This window comes from Phaethon aethereus (assembly GCF_964289735.1).
Source record: "Phaethon aethereus genome assembly, chromosome: 5".
Classification (NCBI taxonomy): Eukaryota; Metazoa; Chordata; class Aves; order Phaethontiformes; family Phaethontidae; genus Phaethon; species Phaethon aethereus.
The window spans coordinates 29,612,916-29,632,420 of record NC_138579.1 but is presented as its reverse complement, the minus strand read 5'-3'; the positions used below and the strand labels follow the sequence as shown (position 1 = coordinate 29,632,420).

At 41.0% G+C, this 19,505-nt stretch overlaps 1 protein-coding gene across 2 annotated transcripts; it reads left to right on the top strand.

Moving 5' to 3' along the window:
• Window positions 1-7,128: 7,128 nt before the first annotated feature.
• Window positions 7,129-19,108, top strand: SRP54 (signal recognition particle 54; the record flags this gene model as incomplete). 2 transcript variants are annotated; one of them, XM_082000037.1, is made up of 15 exons in its annotated part: window positions 7,129-7,206; window positions 8,680-8,771; window positions 9,329-9,413; window positions 10,343-10,447; window positions 12,236-12,302; window positions 12,381-12,438; window positions 13,146-13,296; window positions 14,215-14,363; window positions 15,723-15,823; window positions 15,925-16,011; window positions 16,427-16,500; window positions 16,751-16,859; window positions 17,642-17,812; window positions 18,262-18,357; window positions 19,017-19,108. In XM_082000037.1, the coding sequence occupies 15 exons, from the start codon at window positions 7,129-7,131 to the stop codon at window positions 19,106-19,108; spliced, it is 1,515 nt and encodes a 504-aa protein (XP_081856163.1). The 2 variants fall into 2 exon arrangements, with proteins under 2 accessions (XP_081856163.1, XP_081856164.1); XM_082000038.1 differs by lacking the exon at window positions 17,642-17,812.
• Window positions 19,109-19,505: the final 397 nt, after the last annotated feature.

Genomic DNA, 19,505 nt, shown 5'->3' with positions numbered 1-19,505 from the left:
CTGATCTGCAGCATATGAGCTAAAAAGCCATCGAATGGCAACTACAAAACTCATTACGTAAGTTTTAAGATGATGTACATAGTGAAGTAGCAGCAATCAGCATTGATGCAAACAATATAAAAATGGGACATAGATTGCTCAGATGTACCAAACACAAAGTAGTTCAAAATCTGGAACCTGATCTCCACTTTAACTTGTATCTTAATTATGAAGAGTAAATATGAAGCAAGAATATATAATTCTTTTCACTGAAAGACCTAGGCATGGATCTAGATCATTAAAATACAGAATAAAAAAACCTGAGATATCATAATCTAATACAAGCTAGGAACCATAGCATACTTGTCTTTCACAGAAACTATGAGAATTTTTGGAAGCTATAGGATACAAATAAAAATTTTAAAAGTTACTCACTGACAAAGGATTTTTGCAAGACTACATAAACTATGTCATTGGCTAAAAATTCCTATGGTAAAACACGATCATAGAATCAAAGTGAAGAAAATAATAAGTACGTGTTTCCTAACTGAAACAGTTTAGCATTTTCAAGTTTTACTAGTAAGTTTCCATGTGCTTTACTGTATTTGTAAAAGAGGCAATAAGCTGAGAAAGCCATATATGCACACCACACAAGCTAATATAGTGTAGAAGAAGCTGTAATGATTTATGTTAAGTGAACAAGCAATATGAATGATTGCATACGAAATTCAATCAGATTTTTAAATTAGAGCATATTGGATGGAAGAAAACCACTTCTAACAAGATTATTTACACTAACCCTGGCACCGTTTAGCAAGCAGAGCATGCTACTGCATCCAGACAAGGACTCAAAAAGGGATGAAATATTGCTTATACCATTTTATTTATTGTATTTATGAAATATTGCTTATACCAGATTGCTCTACCATTATGTCTATAAACGCATGTAGACATATACATGCGTCTATATATGTGTACGTACCAACGCACGCACAGAAAATAACAATGCTTAGTTACAATTAACACTAACTACATCCACCGAACTTCAGCCTTCAAGACTGACTCCCATCTCTGCTCTAACCATGAAGGCTGACTCACAGATGCCCTGAAACATCTGGCCACCTCTTTCCTAGAAAAGAACACGTTGGCATGGGAGGGCTGTGTGTCCACCTGAGGAGGGTAAAGGCCATGTTCCCAGCTGGTTCCTTTCCCATAATGCCAGCAGAGGGCCCGCTCAGCCAGAGAAAGGATCTTTCCTGCCTCTCCATCCGAGTGGCCGTGGGAGCTGCAAACCACAGGGCAACAGTGAGTTTGCAGTTCCAAGTACCTGGATAGCTGGATGATTTCTAGGTGTCATAGCTGGCCTTTGTGCAACAGTCCCCATGTGTCTGCTCCTGAACATGTTTCTACTCTAAAGTGGAGATGCTGGAACAAAAGACCTGAACAAGAATAACCCTAGCACAACAGGGCACGGCTTGGTGAAGTAATGTAGTGTGTGATAATTTTTTCCCACCCATGATCACACATGATCACCAGTGAGTGGATTTACCATCCCAACAGGCAATGGTTAATAAACAGAAAGCACACTTATTGGCTGCCTGAGACTGGATCAAAGGATTCCGGGGACCTTCAAGACTCGTATCTGCAATGGCAAAACGCAGATATACACACAGACTAAGCAGCATTCAGTTTATGCAGCATGGCACTGTGTACCTGCAGCTTTAGTGCACTTTTTTTTCAGGTCTTCCATGTCACCTTTTTGTTCATCTGTAAATTGCCAGCTTGTGCACTGACCCACATTTCCTTTCTTCACCTGTCACGAGATGCTTGATGATAAAATTATCAAATGCAATTACACTGAAGCACAAACAAGAAAGTTAACAGAATGCTATCTTAAGATGACATTAAATTGGGAAAGTAGCATTTGCAAATTAGCTTAAACCGCTATTTCCAAGCTTCTGCAAGGTTGCTGGGAGCATGTGTGAAGTTAAGCAACACAAGATTAATGCCTAAAAATCTCCAGATGTGCCAGGAGCAGAGTGCCTCCATATGACCTCTGACGTTTCATGCCAGGGAGTTTAAGAGGTTACCAGGCCAGTCCTGTTATAACAGGAGCTCTCGTCTCTGCAGCACAGCTGGCAGAACTGTGTGCTTGTACCCCTGCCACGACACTCACAACACTACGCACGCCATCAACTCCAGTTCAGACAGACGTGCCATCCTGAAGCCAACGGGCAGCTTCAGGCACAGCGGCTCCTGCTTATGAGTAAGAGAGGGCGGGCGGCCTCAGAGACAACTTTAGGCCTCCCAGAGCGCTGCACCCCACGGCGGCCCCGCGCCCGGGCATCCCCCTCGCCCCGGCCAGGCCGGGCCGCGAAGCAGCGCGCCAGGCTGCTCCGTAACGGACGGCCTCGGTGCCGGCCGGCACCCACCCGCCTAGGCGGGCCCCGTTAGCCTTGTGCCACCGGCAGAGCCGAACGCGCCAGCCCGGGCACGGTTCCCCACAGCCCGGCGACCGTTAGGTGGGCACGCGCTCGGATGGCGCGCGGCCCAGCCGGGGAGGGACGCCCCTCTGCCCTGGATACCGCAGCGCCCGCCTGGCCTCGCCGGCGGTGCTTTCCCGCAGGCCCGCCGCCGGCCCGGCACCAGCACCGTACCGGGACGGGGCAGCCAGGCCACAGCGCCGAGAGCGGCTCCCCCGGCCGGGGCACGGCCCGGGCCAGCTACGCCCACTGGGCCTCTCCCCGCGATCGGCGCCTGTCCGCGGGGCCCCGCCAGCTGCCGAGCGGCGACAGCGGCACCCGGAGCACGGCGCCCGGGCCAGGCCGCGCTTACTGGTGTTGCGCATCCAGTGCAGCAGGCGGGGCAGCTCGGCCGCGCACGTGCCCCGCACGGCGGCCAGCACCGCGCGCCGCGCCGCCTCCAGCTCCATCGCGCCGCGCCGCCGCAGGGGGGCGCCGCCGCCGCTGCCGCCGCCTGAGGCAGGCGGGGCCTCGCGCCGCGCCTGCGCGAACCGCCCGCCCGCCTTCCGCCGCCCGCACGTGCACCGGGCGCAGGGTGCCAAGGGAAAGCCCCGCCCCCCGCGCGCGCGCGGGCGGGCTGCGCACACTTACCCACTAGTGCGCATGCGGGAGGGCACAGCCGCACGGAAGGGGGCCTTGCACGCATGCCTGGTCTGGCCGTTAAAAGTCCTCCCTCCGCGCATGCTCAGGGCGCTGGGTCTGCTTGCTGGCACTGCGCTTGGCCCCGCCTTCCCTCTCGGTGTGCACGTCCGCGTCCCCTTTCCCTGCCTGTGGCCGCGCCGCCCGTCCTTAAGCTGGTGCGGCGCAGTTCCTGGCGGTGCCGCGGGGCTCCGCCGGGCGCAGGCAGGCCGGTTTCCCCGGGGCCACCTTAAGGAGGCAGTGGGCGCGCGCGCCCCGGAAGCGGAAGCGAACCTGGGGCCCCGGGGTGAGGGCAAGTGGTGACGTTTACCTGGTCAGCGGGCAGCAGCGGCCGGCGGTGTCTTGCGGTTACCGGTGGTGGCTGCGGAACGCTGGGCGGCCGCGCCCTCGCCGCGGCGGGCTGGGCTGGGCTGGGCTCCGCCCGCAGGCCCCGCGCTGCGCTCCCGGTGAGTGCTCGGGCTGCTGGCGCGAAGCGGGACCGCTCCCGGCGGCGGTTTCTTGGTCCGAGGCGAGGGCCCTCGGCCCAACCCCGGCGGAGAGAACGAGCCCCGGGGAACGGAGGGCGAGTCTGCCTCCGGCAGCCCGGGCGCGGGGTGAGCAGGGGCCTACGGTCTGCCGAGCCGCTGCTGGGCTGCGCCGCCCTGGCCGCGAGGGAGCGGGGCTTCTGGGCGAGCCCCGGCCGTTCGCGTCACCGGGGCGGGAGCTGCCCAGCCCGGTGCCTAGTCCGTTGTCTGTGGCCAGCCCTGGATGCACGGGAAAGGCGGGGGCCAGGCGTGTAGCTAAGGCTGTGCCTTTAGCGTTTTTTTTCTTTTCTGCGAAAACGAGGGATTCGGGCCGTAAGCGGGGTAGCCGGTCCCTGCTGCGGCCCTGGGGGTGCTCTCCTTGGCTCTATGTCAGTTAATTTTAGACGGTGGAAATCAGTAAGTTGGGATTGAGTGTCATTGCAGTAGCTGAAGCTATTTCTACTTGTGAATCAGCCCTTTTTTGCATTACAGTACTAGGCTTTCAGCAGATTTTAACCTGTGTATGTATGTATTTAGTATAACTTTGTTGTACAGACTTTAAGTGACTTGTCTCTTTGCTTGTTACTTTTTGAACAGCTGTTCTAGTTTAAAACCAGCTGTTTAAACAGCTGTTACCTGTTAAAGCTGCTATCTTCTAAAAATTATTTGTATTAAAGAGTACTGCTAGTTTAACTAGACAAATTTTGGTTAGAGGTTTATACTAGATGGATAGGCAGGGGTAGGCAGTCTGTCTTTTTGGAGTTGTTTCATTGCTGTTTTGCTATGGTTTAAAAATAAACCCAATGCTGCCTTTGTCCCCTTTATTCCTGAAGTGTCAGCCTTTCAGCAGCAAGTGAAGAGGTCTTGGGACCCTGTGCAGTAGAATGGTGACCTGGGAACTCAGGTTGGAGATGCCCAGGCTGCTTCTGAAGGCAGCTCAGACTGTGTAGAGCTCACGGCCTTCCACAGCACGAGGCCTGCTTGATACAGCCTGGTTTGTTTACTATGGGGCCCTGCCAGATCTAAACCCGTTCAGTGCGTTTGTGGCGTGCTGCATCAAAGCTAAAAAGCTCTTCCAGAACTACAGATGCTCTGAACGCAGCATATATGCCTTCTGCAGTGCGGTCACTGCTAATGCTGTTCTGGCTACTTGCCAACCTAAGTTGGCTACCTGCTAAAACAGCTTAAGTGCCTTTTTGTCTCTAGTGTGGCTCACAACTTGGATTGACTGTACGTGTAAAGTTACATTCATTTCTGTACTTGGCATCCCTTAGTAATTCTGATGCCTTATAAATTCTTAATGTGCTAGGGAAAGCAGTTGATATTAAAATACTTAAACTCATCCCCTTAGCATAATATTTGCATTATTCTATTGTAAGGCTGTTGGAAGAAGCTTTTGGAGTTCTGTTTATTAGGACATAATTAACTCTCTGTATTTGGAGATCCGTAGAACTCTGGAAACTAATTTTAAATATTGAGTGTTCACCTGGCAGCTCTATGTTGGTCATTCTGTCAGCTTTTTTAGCTTTTGTATCTAAGTGTTCTAGTTAGGTTTTGTCCATGGCTGCAGATTTAGCAGCTCAAAGTGTACTGAGATGCAATGCTATTTTTAAAGTGTTTGTGTGGATTTTTTGCATTATTGTGATTTCTACGGGAAATGAGCTTGAAAAACATTTTGAACATCTGTTTTGCTGACATAATTCGGTAGATCATATTGATGATAATGCTTTTCCAGAATTGTTCTGAAAGAATGTGCCCCGTAAGGAAAACTGAGAGTTTCCCACTTCAGATGTCATGTAGAAGTCCTCTTCCAGCATAGATGGACATCCATATCTGTTAGCGTACTGATCTGCAAATATTTCACAGAGTTCCTTAGGAACCATAGGCTATTTTTTTATTAAATATTGAGACGGCATGGTAATATATGTCACTTTGGAATTGCCTGTATGTACAATGTATGTTAAATCTACAATGTGTAAATATATTTGCATCATTTGCTGCATCTGAGGCCTGTACTTAGACTGAATTTATCCCACATCTTCTGAAACTTCTGCAGACTTTGTTCTGCATTGTAGCCTCAGTATTGGAGGGGTTGGACTGGCAATTTGTTGTTTTTTTTTTTAACCTGCTAACTTTGTGACAATATTAACTCTCAACTAGGCAAAGCAGTCAGGAGGTTGGCTTACAGGGGTGACTTGTTTTGTCTACCTTGGAATATAGCTCTGTACTTATTTATAAACACATTGTAAGCCTTGCTTTTCAGGGCCTGTGCAGCTAATAAATCTCAGTGTGTATATAATGAGCTTCTTTCTGTTTTACCTAGGTTGGAGCCCTCTCTTAAATTAAACAAGAATAAAGCTAATGATGTATTCTTCATTTTACTAAATGGACCAGCCTTTCTTGTCTGTTTTCTTCTCTACCCATTTGAGGAGGGGGGGAAGTCCAGAAAATCTTGAAAACTGTTAGCTACTCTGACTACAGAAACTGTCATTATTGGAAAGCTTGCTTTCAATTCTGAAAGGAGGAACTCAATGTGAGATTCTGAATTCAGCTATCAGCAAGGGAGTAGTTTCAGCCGGGTACAAGAAAACAACTGTGAAATTTGAAGATAAACAAGAAGAATCTGAAGTGCTCCATTTCAGCAGTAACTATGGTGTTGCAACTTTCTTGTTCTTCAGACAAATTTTGGTTTGCCCTTTTTCAGAATTTTAGATAGCTGTTTCTGCCATGTGTACTGCTGAATATCTTGCCACCTTGTATAGGAGGTGGAGTGGTTTAGCATGTTGACTAGACTATGCGTACCCTCCAGAAATTAACATTTCATGGTTTGCTAACTATAAGTTGTGGTATGCTTTAGGCTTATATGTAAGATCTGTGCCTGTAGTGAACAAAAATAGTCTCATTTTCCAATAAAGCTGTTAAAAAATACAATGTTAATTTTGCTTATTAAAATGCAATTATGTTTGTAGGGTTGCTTAAATGGGAAGTTCAGTTTGATATAGTGTAAGGTAGGTAAAATAGAACAGATCAATAACGTTCAGTTTTGCTAGCAAAGTATTTTGCTTCTGATCTTGCTGTCTTTGCAGGATGCAGAGCTTCTATGCTATTCTGCTTGATTTTTATTCTGTCATGTAGTGTATTCCTGTTAAGATAAAAAGCAGTTAGCGTTCTTTCTGGAAGTCTGGACTGTTTTATCATGGCGACTTCAATGCACAAATATTCCAGACAGTGAAATGCTTCCTAATTGCAGTGTGGTATCTTTAAGTAGGCCATCAGGATAGCCTAAAATTAACTTTGGGTCAATATTTCCTAAAAATAACTCTTAAAAAAAAGTAAAAATTGTGTGCTTTCTGGAATGCAAAGCAGGCTTCTTAACCCAAAAGATACTGCAGTAATTAATTTATGAAGGCATAGCTTCAACTGCTTTTAAATTTAATTTTTAATTGTTTTCCAGATTCTTCTGAGTTGTACCTGAAGCCGCCAAAATGGTTCTAGCAGACCTTGGAAGAAAAATAACTTCAGCATTACGCTCACTGAGCAATGCTACAATTATCAATGAAGAGGTATGTAGTATGCATATGTGAAGGCACTAACACTTAGAAATCAAAGTTCTGAGAAGTAGTTTTCAAAGGCAGATGAGAAGCTTGAAGTAGGTTCGTGTTATCCCAAAGCTCTTTTCTTCTCTCCAGTAAAATTTCTAGCTAGAGGTTTTAACTCCTTAATAGTACTGCAAAAACTTAGAACAAGGTTTAGACATGTATAATCACTTTGGGCATAATGGGTCCCATGGTCAAAGGGTCCTTGAGCCTAGCGGCTGTACTTGCGGAGATTAGTGTTCTGAAAAGGTGGATGCTGGAGGAGGCAGTATGTGCCTAAGTTTGGGTGGAAGGTAGGCTGTGAGACTGCGTAGGGTGTTCTGATTTATGTGTGTGTGCGCAGCCAGACTATGGAGATGTGTTCTAGGCTGCTAGAAGCTGAAGCATGGAAGAGCAAATAGCTTTCAATGTAAACTTTGATGTCTGAAATGTGAGGATTGTGTTAAAGTTTGCTGCCTTTATATTCAGGCCAATACAGTGTATGGTTCTGGAAGCTGTTTGACTTGGTATAGTCTGTATTTTTTTAATGAAGAATTTGAAATTATAAATGTTTTCTGTTATATGGACTGAAAAGCAAGATAGAAAACTGATGTGATGGTTTAGAAGTGCCTCTGAGTAAACAAATTGCTAGAAACTCGGTTCAAGCAGGCAAACGAGTGGCTTATAGTATCTAAAAAGTAGGCTTATTGAGGGTTGTAAGGTTGGAACTTACGCATAAAGGGAAGATTTTAATAAATCTTCATCTGGGAGAATCAAATCCTTAACTGAATCAAATACAGCCCAATTAATTTTTTTCAGCAGTAGAAACTTTTCTTCTGCAAAAGCTCAAGCTGTGCAAACGAGGCCATTTATGCAGGTGTTACTTTCAAAAAATCTTGTTGTTCAAGACTTTTCACTTTGAAAAGTTGTAGAACTACTAAACTGGGTTCCTGAGACACCTGTTTGCCTAAAAGGCATACCTCAGAGCAGCAGTCTGGTTTCTGCTGAAAATGCAGATAGCAGTGTGTCCATCTTGCATTTAAGGAATACTTTGATTTACAGAGATTGTGTTGTGTTAAGGGATTCTTTTGTGGCTTTCAGTTACAACTGTCTCTAAGGAGTACTCTTTGGGAAGTTTAGGAAGCCTTGCTACCATATGAGCTGCTGCTGTTGTCCTTAATGCAATAGGAAGTGTTCTGTGTTACTTTGTTATAGTGTGCATATTACAAATTGAGGACCCTTCTTTTCCAGTGTTACCCTTTCAAATTTAAATTGCATTTACACAGGAACAAATGCATAGACTCTTTTATGTGGCAGTCACTATAATGATAGGACTGCATGCATTTAATTTGTAAAAGCCTTGGTTGTGTCATAAATGCACTTTCACATTCATATTTTGAAATAATACTGGCCTACTCAATACTGTGTATTATAAAACCATTTTTCCTTTATACTCCAAAGGTTTTAAATGCTATGTTAAAAGAAGTATGTACAGCATTACTGGAAGCTGATGTTAATATTAAACTTGTGAAGCAACTCAGAGAAAATGTCAAGTAAGTGAAATAAAATGCATTTAACTTCTAATGTTTGTAACAGGTGTAATTTGAGGTTACAGAAAAATAACTAACTTCCATCTTTATATAGTTTGTTAGACACACCCAATTTACCTTTAACAGGGAAACTCAGTTTGAACTAAATGTCTAGCCAATTCCATCAAAAGAATCTTCGTCAAGTTTAGACAGTTATTGCTGTTATAGTCTTCCTTCAAAAAACTGTTGCTTTCATCAGTTGAGTGGTATAATAAACAAGTTCTTTGTTACTTCCTTCACATGTGCTGTGCTGGATATAAATAGATCTGTGTATATGACCAGTACTGTTACCTTGGCTATTTTCAGATGTGTAATTCAAGCAGATGCAAGTATTTCAGAAACCTGGTTTTGTCCTGCATACATAAGTAATGTCTTCAATGCATGTGTCTCTTCTTACATATGTCCTATCTGAAAACTCAAGGCAAATCAGTGTGCTGTTCCAGTTGCAAAGACTTAATTTATGACTAGGTTAAAGTGATTCTTTAAGTTATATTAGTGTTTCATGGTTTTCCTAAACTCAGGTCTGCAATTGATCTTGAAGAAATGGCGTCTGGCCTTAACAAAAGAAAAATGATTCAGCATGCTGTCTTTAAGGAACTTGTTAAGGTAGGACTTGGAAATTCTGTATTGCGTCACTTTTCTTGTACAGCCTGGGCTATGTAAGCAGTACAGTCGCAAGCCAAGCTTTCATGTTACTGTGAGGTACCTACAGTTATGTTTTCTGTTTTAAGGCTATTTACTACTGCAGACACTAGTAGTAGTCTGATTGACACTACTTCCTGGGTATCTCTCAGACTAACTGATTTAAGCTTCAAGTCCAGCTATTCTTACTCTTCAATTGAAATTTAAAGACAAAATAAGGGTAAAGTACTGTTAGCCTCTGGACTGTCTTTGGTTGTCCCAGAAACATGCCTTTGGTACCCAAATGAAGATTTGTTCAAGCTATAAGCCTTTCAGAAAGTATTGAGGAACAATCCAGAAATTCATGGCAACATTTCACTTTAATCTGCCTGCTTGGTCAGATCAGCACCTTGGTGTCAGTATTGTGTTGTCTTCACTATAGTCTTTTGCTCTTTTGTAGCGGGTGCCCACCCGTATGATGGCTGCCTGGAATGTATGTATTTTCTGCTCATTTGAGTAGTGAGGCAGCAACCCTAAAAAGTCTTCTGTACTGTAGGATTCTCACCAAAAGAGATCCATCTTGAGCAGAGATGGTGGGGTAGAGGTCATGTGTCTGTGTTTGTTGTTATACTTATGCCGTTATATACAGGCCACCCTGACTTTGATGCTTGGGTTAGAAAGAAATTAACACTGTTACTGTTACAGGATTATTATGCATTAGACTATGTACTATAGATAGCTTGCATAGGTTGTTGCTGTCACTGTAAATCAGCAAGCACCTAAGCCAAATTAAGACTAGAACATGCAAAAATCGGCTTGCTCCATTGAAAGCCAGGCACCTAGCATGACTGTGACTGACTGTTGTGTGCTTCTGAATTTCAGTTCTGCAACGTATGTTGTGCTTTGTTCTATAGCTTGTAGATCCTGGAGTCAAAGCATGGACACCTACCAAAGGAAAACAGAATATTATAATGTTTGTTGGTTTGCAAGGAAGTGGTAAAACGACGACATGTTCAAAGGTAACTTGCACTGAATCTGTTTGCATGGGTGTTTTTCTTGGTGGTTGGGGATGGTCACTGGATTCCTTTGGTAGGATTTGCTTGTGATCTGTTCTATTAGTAGGAAAGTACTAACTGATCACAATGTAGAGGTATTTTTGTAGGATGGTTTCTGAGATAAGATGAATGTCCTGTTCTTTTGGGACAATTTATGGTTTGTAGCACTTCCTTCAAGGTTTTTTTAAACTAAACTCTTGAAGAAACAATACTGTATGTGGATAACAAAGATTTTTTTTCTATTCCTCGCTTTCTGGGTTTAAGAATAGTACGAAGAATGGTACTAATGCTATCTCATTCTATTACCTATTTAGGGGAATCAGTGGAAGTTGGCCCCTGTGTTAGATATCTCAGTTACGTATGAGTGTGCTGTGGTTTAACCCCAGCCCCTTGCTCACTCCTCCCTGCTGTGGGATGGGAAGGAGAATCGGAAGGGTAAAAGTGAGAGAACTTGTGGGTTGAGATAAAGACTGTTTAGTAAGTAAAGCAAAAGCTGCTCACGCAAGCAAAGCAAAACAAGGAATTCATTCACCACTTCCCATCAGCAGGCAAGTGTTCAGCGATCTCCAGGAAAGCAGGGCTCCATCATGTGTAACAGTTACTTGAGAAGACAAACATCCTCACTCCAAATGTCAGCCCCCTTCTCCCCCCCAGCTTTATGTGCTAAGCATGATGTCGTATGGTATGAAATATTCCTTTGGACACTTGGGGTCACCTGTCCTGGCTGTGTCCCTTCCAGCTTCCCGTGCACCCCCAGCCTACTCGATGGTGGGGTGGTGTGAGGAGCCGAAAAGGCCTTGACTCTGTGTAAGCACTGCTCAGCAGTAACTAAAACACCCCTGTATTATCAACATTGTTTTCAGCACAAATCCAAAACACAGCCCCATACTAGCTACTAGAAGAAAATTAACTCTACCCCAGCCAGAACCAGCCGAGAGGGGGTTGTGTGAAACCTGTTCTAGCCCTAAATTAATTGAGGAGACTTGGATTTGTATTTTTAAGGCTAAAAAAGAATGCTCTGAATCAACTCAGCATATTTATGATGTTGGGAGGAAAAATTGTCTTATGGAAAGACTAGTGCATCTTTGCGTTTTTGGGTTTTTTTGGTCATCTGCTGCTAAGATTCACATATAGTCTATATGGAATTTCATAAAACTTTCCTAGTGCTTCTGTAGGCAAACTATTTTGGAAGTTTGTCTTTGGTAAACTGAATGTTCTGCAAATGTACATTGTACCAGTGAAGCTGAATGTTAAAAGAAAGTAAGGATTCCATCCGTTGCTTTAAAACATGTCCTTGCAATGGAAATACCTTTGTTCTTCTGGAAGTACAGGAACAGAGATGTACAAATTGTAGCCATTACAGTACTTAATATTGAAGTAGTTACTGCTTTGAGTAGTTCCTAAAAGCTAGTCCTATCTGCAGTATTAACAGTAAGCAGAATCCAGGAATTGGTAAAATGGGAACTGGAATTATTTGTAGTCATTCCTAGCTCAGGAAACAGACATCAGGAGCAGAATCAAACAGCTGTTTTCATCTTGCCATTAATAATTATATATATAACATACTTTTCTAAATAATGGTCATACTAACATTTGATAGGTGTACAGTGTTACTAAGTGGTCTCAGTTATAGGAAGGCTGGCTTGTCTTTTTGTCCTTTGTATGTACTTCAGTGACTTAAGCTGTTATACAATGTCATGCTTTCTAGTGGGGTTTTGGTGTAACTAGTTGTTTTGGATTTCTTTTTCACAGTTAGCGTACTTCTATCAGAGGAAAGGTTGGAAGACGTGTTTAATATGTGCAGACACATACAGAGCAGGTAATAGTCTTGAATGATGTGGCTCTTCAACTATTAAAGATTTTTTTAAATAGTCCCTTGACTATACCTGTCTTACAGGTGCTTTCGACCAGTTAAAGCAGAATGCCACAAAAGCAAGAATTCCCTTTTATGGGAGGTAAGCATCTTTCAGAGTAAGTTTGGAGAACGATTCAACTCCAGTGATGTATTATTCTTTATTGAACATCTCAAACAAAGCCCTATCCGGTGTTGCTTAATTACTTTGATTTTATTGTAATATTTGCTCTGATCAGATGAAAATTGTGCCTAGTTCAATATATTGCCTGCCAGTAGTAGCAGGTAGGGATAGTGTAAGAAGAGATCAGGGGGAAAATTCCCCAGAACATTCTCTCAGCATATAACAGTTTATAGGCCTTTACCAGCCACATTCAGATTTTCAGGAAGTATCTTTACACACCAAAGGATATGATTTTTTGGATCCTTAATTCTTATTGTCAAGTAGAGGCAACAGTGGACCTAAAATAGCTTTTATAAAGCAGTAAGTAACTTTCCTGTAAGCTTCACTGGAGGTATATTGTCTAGATGCTCAGTTAAATCTTATTTCAGAGGGGCTAGTAGAACTTGGTGCAGTCTTTAGCAGGTGAGACAGCGAGTTTGTTGTGCTTCAGTTCACTGAACAGTAAGGGCAAATGGCTTAGGAAGGCATATTTTTTTAATCAATTTTTGCTTGATATAAGAGGAAGTCCCTCTTGAAATCCAGATAGATTTGCAGTTAACAAGTTTACAGTCAAGTGCTGAAAGTTTGAATTAATTTCTTGGAGAACAAAGAATTGTGCATATATATATGCTTCTCTATGTGATCAGTTATACAGAAATGGATCCTGTAATTATTGCCTCAGAAGGCGTTGAGAAATTTAAGAATGAAAACTTTGAAATCATCATTGTTGATACAAGTGGACGTCACAAACAGGAAGACTCTTTGTTTGAAGAGATGTTACAAGTTGCTAATGCCATAGTGAGTAGTTCCAAGAAATACAATAACTTCTGTTACAGTAATTTGAATACAATTCATTTATGTTTCTCTCCTAATGTTCTGTGTGGATTTTGCTCCTCTGGAATGTGTCAGTACTTTAACTCCTAGATTATATTAGAAATTACAAACAGATATGAATAAACAAGGTCCAGATGATCAGTGCTTGATAGTTCTGTGTCAGTTTTAATTCTTCTATCTGTAATTCAAGGATACTCACAGACGTATACCTAGCAGGACTGTACCATTCCTGCTTTAACTTTTCCTTTTCAGGATCATTGCATTGAGAAACTAGATAAAAGAACCAGTCTGATCTGGTTTCCTGTAGCTATGTGTACTAAGTTTTCTGTGATTGTGACGAATAATTGCCCTGAAATGGAGAAGATGGTTTGATAACTTTAAACATTTTTGATATGTAAATGAAGCTGGTGTTTCTTGTATTTAAAGTTTAAAAAGTCTGGCTATTTGATTCTATGGTCTTCCATGACAATGATACTTCCCACACAACTCCTGCTAATGGCTAACTTGTTTTTGGAGGAATGGATATCTTAAAGCTCTAAATGTAAAACTGAATGGAAGATGTTGTTAGCCATTAATTGCTCGAAGATATTAATTTGTTTATTGGCTCAGATACTGGCTAAAATGACTCAAAATGCAAGCAATAACTGTAAACCTACTAAATTTTGATACTGTGTTGTAGATAAGTTTCATGTAGTAATACAGCATCAGAGTTTTCGAATGGTCTTTAGACAATACTGTTAATGAAATAATTGCCCTTTTCTTTTAAGCTGCGCAGCCCTTAACATACTGTTATTGCAGTAAGTTCTGCTACTGAACATAATGCATGAACACTGTTTAAGAAAGCAGGAAGTGCTTATTTTGTGTCTATCTTATTTCTCCTAGCAACCAGACAACATTGTTTATGTGATGGATGCTTCCATTGGCCAAGCTTGTGAAGCTCAAGCTAAAGCTTTCAAAGATAAAGTAGATGTAGCTTCTGTTATTGTTACTAAGCTTGATGGACATGCAAAAGGAGGTGGAGCTCTTAGTGCGTAAGTATTGCAATATAATAGTGTCCAACATCTGTCCATGCATGGACAACCATGAAATGGTTTGGTGTCTCACAGAAACCTGTCTTGTGAAAGTGTCACTGTCACACTGCACAGAATCTGAGATTTAAGTCAGCAACAGTTATGTTCTTACCCTACTTCTGGTGCATGGGATCACCCACTGATATTTAATGTTAGTCAGAATGAGGTATTATGATGTACTTCCAATACAGTAGTGTGCATTGTCATGTCAGACTTCTGTCTTCTGAAAACAGCATCAAGCAATTTTATTTATTGCCTCTTGTGTATCAAGAGTTTTTATCAAAAATACAAATTTGGACTTAATAGATACGGTGTACATGAAAAGTTTTGCTTCTCATATAATGCCCCAAATTTTTTTCCGAAAGGAGAAAAACTCTAGTTAGTCATATCTAGTGGCCTTAAAACTGCAATGCAAATCAAACTTCTGTATTGCCAGCGTCCAGCAATTTGGTAAAAAAAATCAGTCTGCAGTCATACTTACACAAATTTCATTCTTGTTGGACTTCCCGTGTGCTCTACCTTGACAGACTCTATTGAGTAGAAAATGTTACATTTTATCTTCAGCCTTACATGATGGCATGTCAGACTAATCTTCAGCTGCATTTCAATGGTATAGCTTGTATGGAGCTGAGATTAATTTGTCAAAACAGTCAAAGTTAACTGACACCAACTTACTAAATCGTTGTCTGACTTTGATCTTAAGTGTTAGAGCTGTTAAACTGCCATATGTATTTTGCTGTTATTTATAGCGTAGTGATGGAAAACTAAAGAGCAAAATGAAAACACCAAAAGCTTGTTCCAGTTGTCATGTGCTTGTATGCATTAAGTCTGCTGTGTTCTATACTTTCTGTAGACTGGAAGCTGAGTTCATCTAAAAGCTAGTGCAAATGATTGGTGAAAAGGGTCTGATTTTTCTTACTATGAAAATGAAATTGCTGTCTGTTGTAGGAGGTACCTTGAAGAAAAAGTATTTAATGCCTCATCTGACCTCCCAATATTAGGATAAAGTGGGGATGTTGTATTTTTCTTTCCTCTCAAGTTTCTTTAAACTCAGCAATGAAAATAAGCAACTTCTGATTTTTCAAAGCAGAGTTTGTATTTTACAAAGTACTAATTAGAGAAACATCTTGTCAGCTACTCCCAACTACCGATCCTAAATGCTGGATGTTTTTGCATTAATAGTTTGACGAGTAAGAAAGGTATTTCAGAGTGGATGCTTTGTGTTTATGATGCCTAGCTGATTATGTTAATAGGTGGTACAAAAGATAGGTGGTTTTTAAGAGGCCATTTTGTATATATTTCAAATATGTTTTACTGCAGAGTTGCTGCCACGAAGAGTCCTATTATTTTTATTGGAACTGGCGAACACATAGATGACTTTGAACCCTTTAAAACACAGCCTTTCATCAGCAAACTTCTTGGTATGTACTATGTACAGCTGTACTTAAAAGACACTTTGAATTGGATAATAGTCAGTGTAATTTTTTTAATGCTAACTTCAGAGCTGCTGTTTTTCTTCCAGGTATGGGTGACATTGAAGGATTGATAGATAAAGTAAATGAGTTAAAATTGGATGATAACGAAGCACTTATAGAAAAGCTCAAACATGGTAAGTTATTCCCAAGGCCTGAGTAGTGGGTGTATTACCATGACCTAATCATATCAGGTTCTCTCAGAGATGTAGGCAACTGAGTTAATTTGTGTTATGTGTAGAGACAAGTAACTTGTTTCATGTGCATAGTGAAGAATGGTTGTTATTTCTCTAATAAATGTAGCAGGCAAGTAAATTGAGGTACATTTGTCAAGTGGTGGGTCTGTCAGACTATAACTGTCTATAACTGCAGAATAACTAGCTTAACTCTTAGGTGTGCCATCTAAAATGGTTTAGCCATGTTAATAGTGGAGAAGAGGTTTATTTATCTAGTTATCTATGCAGTATAGTATTTACCTGGTAAATATAAAGAATAATTGAGAAAGGACTACTCTAGTGTGACTTTTGCTAACCTTTTTTTGTTGTACTTCAGGTCAATTTACATTAAGAGATATGTATGAACAATTCCAAAACATCATGAAAATGGGACCATTCAGTCAGATCTTGGTTAGTTATCCCAATAATCATTTTATTTTATCAGATTTTCATTTATACTTGACAAACTTCTGCTGTAAACTTAACACCAGTTTCAATGAAGAGTTTTACAGTCTGTGCTTTATGTTTTTCAAAAAGGTGAAATGATTATGTACTGTGGTACATAACTGCTGAACTAAACTTGCTGTCCATATTTCTGGCTGCTTAATTAAAGTTAGCTTTGGCTATTCTGACACAGCTTTTTTACCGTTTTTAAAACAAGGGTATGATCCCTGGTTTTGGAACTGACTTCATGAGTAAAGGCAATGAACAGGAATCGATGGCAAGGCTAAAGAAACTAATGACTATAATGGACAGTATGAATGACCAAGGTAAAACAAACTTCACTCACTATTTTTTGAACATTGTTAAAAAAGCTTATTTACAGAGGTCTTTTTGGAAACAAGTTGGACAATAAGGCAGCGTCTATAGTGACAGAAAATAATGAGCATTTATCACTCTTAGAAATGACAAAGAGTACATAATGCGTCTCAAATTTTCTGAATAAGTCAAAAATTTTAGAGAGATACCTTGACAATTGCCTGTTGCTGCTCTATCTTGTGTAGAATGGGTGGTATTTTGAAGCATTCTATTAGAAATTAATGTATCTTTACTTTTCATGCTGTAACTGTGCTTCTTAAATTATTAACGCTATACTTGCCAATTAAAAGCTACATTCATCTTTAATATGTCATTGGTGTCTTTCTTCCTACCCACCCTCAAATTTATGTGGTGACATAGCCTCGTTTCTGGAATTCAAGGTGTGTTGTTTCTAATCCACCCATAACTGTTGCAGGAGTAGTATGCTCTTACCGTTGAGCTAAACCCACTAATATGGCTTAAGACCAAGTATGCTGAGAGCATAATTTATTCAAGTGACTTTTTCTATCATGGTGATTAACATATGAACATAACAGCTTTTTAGTACTATTCCCTAGAATATTATATCTCAATTATTTATGTAAAATTCTACATTGTCACTTCTAAAACTAGTTTTTTTGTTCTCTGGCTCAACTAAACTCTCAACAATAACAAGAACAAGTTTGCTACCAGCTGTAACAGATTTTAATGTCTGTAACTGAATGGATTTTTCTTTCCCATATTGTAATTGCAGAACTTGACAGTACAGATGGTGCCAAAGTTTTCAGTAAGCAGCCAGGAAGAATCCAAAGAGTAGCAAGAGGTTCAGGTGTTTCCACCAGAGATGTTCAGGAGCTTTTGACCCAATACACTAAGTTTGCACAGATGGTGAAAAAGATGGGAGGCATCAAAGGGCTTTTCAAAGGTAAAAAAGAAAAACATTTATTAGCTGAGTGGGGAGGTCACTTCATGTGTGAACACAAGAGGAGATGTGAAAATGTCAACTGGGTGATGGGAGAGGAGAAAGTGAGTTGCAGCTTGCTCATTTTCATGATGTTTGAAAGCTCTTTGATGTAACTGGTAAGAGCTGCACTGTCCTTAATGACAATAATGTGTAACTTAGCAGTGAAAACTACTGTATTTTTTGCTTCATCAATGTAGACTTCATTACTACTACAATACTGACACTTCAGTCTGGTATGTGGGGCACGGGGACTGTTGATCCTTAAAATACGTTTAAGTGGCTGATGTAGTAACTTTTGATCATGGACTCAAATGGACTTGAATCTAGAATTAGAAGGTAAGATTCTCGTTTTTTAGCCCCATATATTAATCCCCTTTCTTACCTTTGCTTCTTTCATTAATTTTTTTTAGGTGGTGATATGTCAAAGAATGTAAATCCATCTCAACTGGCCAAACTGAACCAACAGATGGCAAAGATGATGGATCCAAGAGTTCTTCATCATATGGGTATGTGTTTTTACAGCTTCAAGAAAGGACGGCCAATTATAGTGGAGCATTTGAAATACAGAAGTGAGGAGGGTGGTATGACAATGTATGTATTATATATCAGTATTAAGTATTTCCAGGTTTTCCAACAAGAATCAGAAGGTTTAGTCCATATGTTATGAATGCTTTGCACTTAGCAGTGCTTAATCTTGTCTCTTCATTTGGATTCAGCTCTCAAAATAAGCAACTGGAGTAGTGTCTGATGAAATAGTAAAGTAATGACTTAAAGCATGACTGTGGTAAAAGCAAATCTATTCCTAAACTTCCCTTCTCTTCTAAGCTTTGCCTTAAATAATTAAATTTGACAAGAGCAGCTATAAATAAAGATGCCCATACTGGAACCTTGCTAAGTGATAATAGTTACTCCTTCAGGGCTTTTTCTTTTGTCTAGATCGTAATGCATAGGTCATCTTAAAACCTACTTTAAGCTTGATGTTTTGCAGACCTTTCTGTAATTACTTACTCAGTTGTTCATTTTCAATATCCATTTAAACCTGGCTTGACAGTCTTGGGCTTTTGTATATTATTGAAATTGTGTGTGCTGTAATGAGGCCTCAGAAGCAAGATAGCTGTGCTTCAGAGTTACTTAACACATCTATGTTCTGACTTATTTTCTGCAGGTGGCATGGCAGGATTGCAGTCAATGATGAGACAATTTCAACAAGGTGCTGCTGGGAATATGAAAGGCATGATGGGATTCAATAATATGTAAAGAAGCCTTAATAAAAATGGACTTGGTTGACCCTTCGTTGCAACTTCAGTGAAAGAATTTGCTTTCTTCCTTTTTACAGTGATGGGGGAGTGGTCTTTTGAAATCTTATTGAGGCTTCTCAGTTTCTACATCTAACTTCTGAAAACTATTTTTGCTTAAATTAGTTCTTCTCCACTAATACCTGATGGCACAAGAGTAACTCAATTTAATAAAACAAAATCATGATGTAAAATTTTAATATGTAGAGACACTTTTTAATTGTTTACATCAAATGGCAGCCATTATATTTGTAAACAACCCTGATCTTTGGTTATAGTAACATAAAATGTCACAAATATACTGTAAAATAAAATTTAAGTGGTTATAAACAAGGGAATAGCCTGTTTCTTCGGTTCTT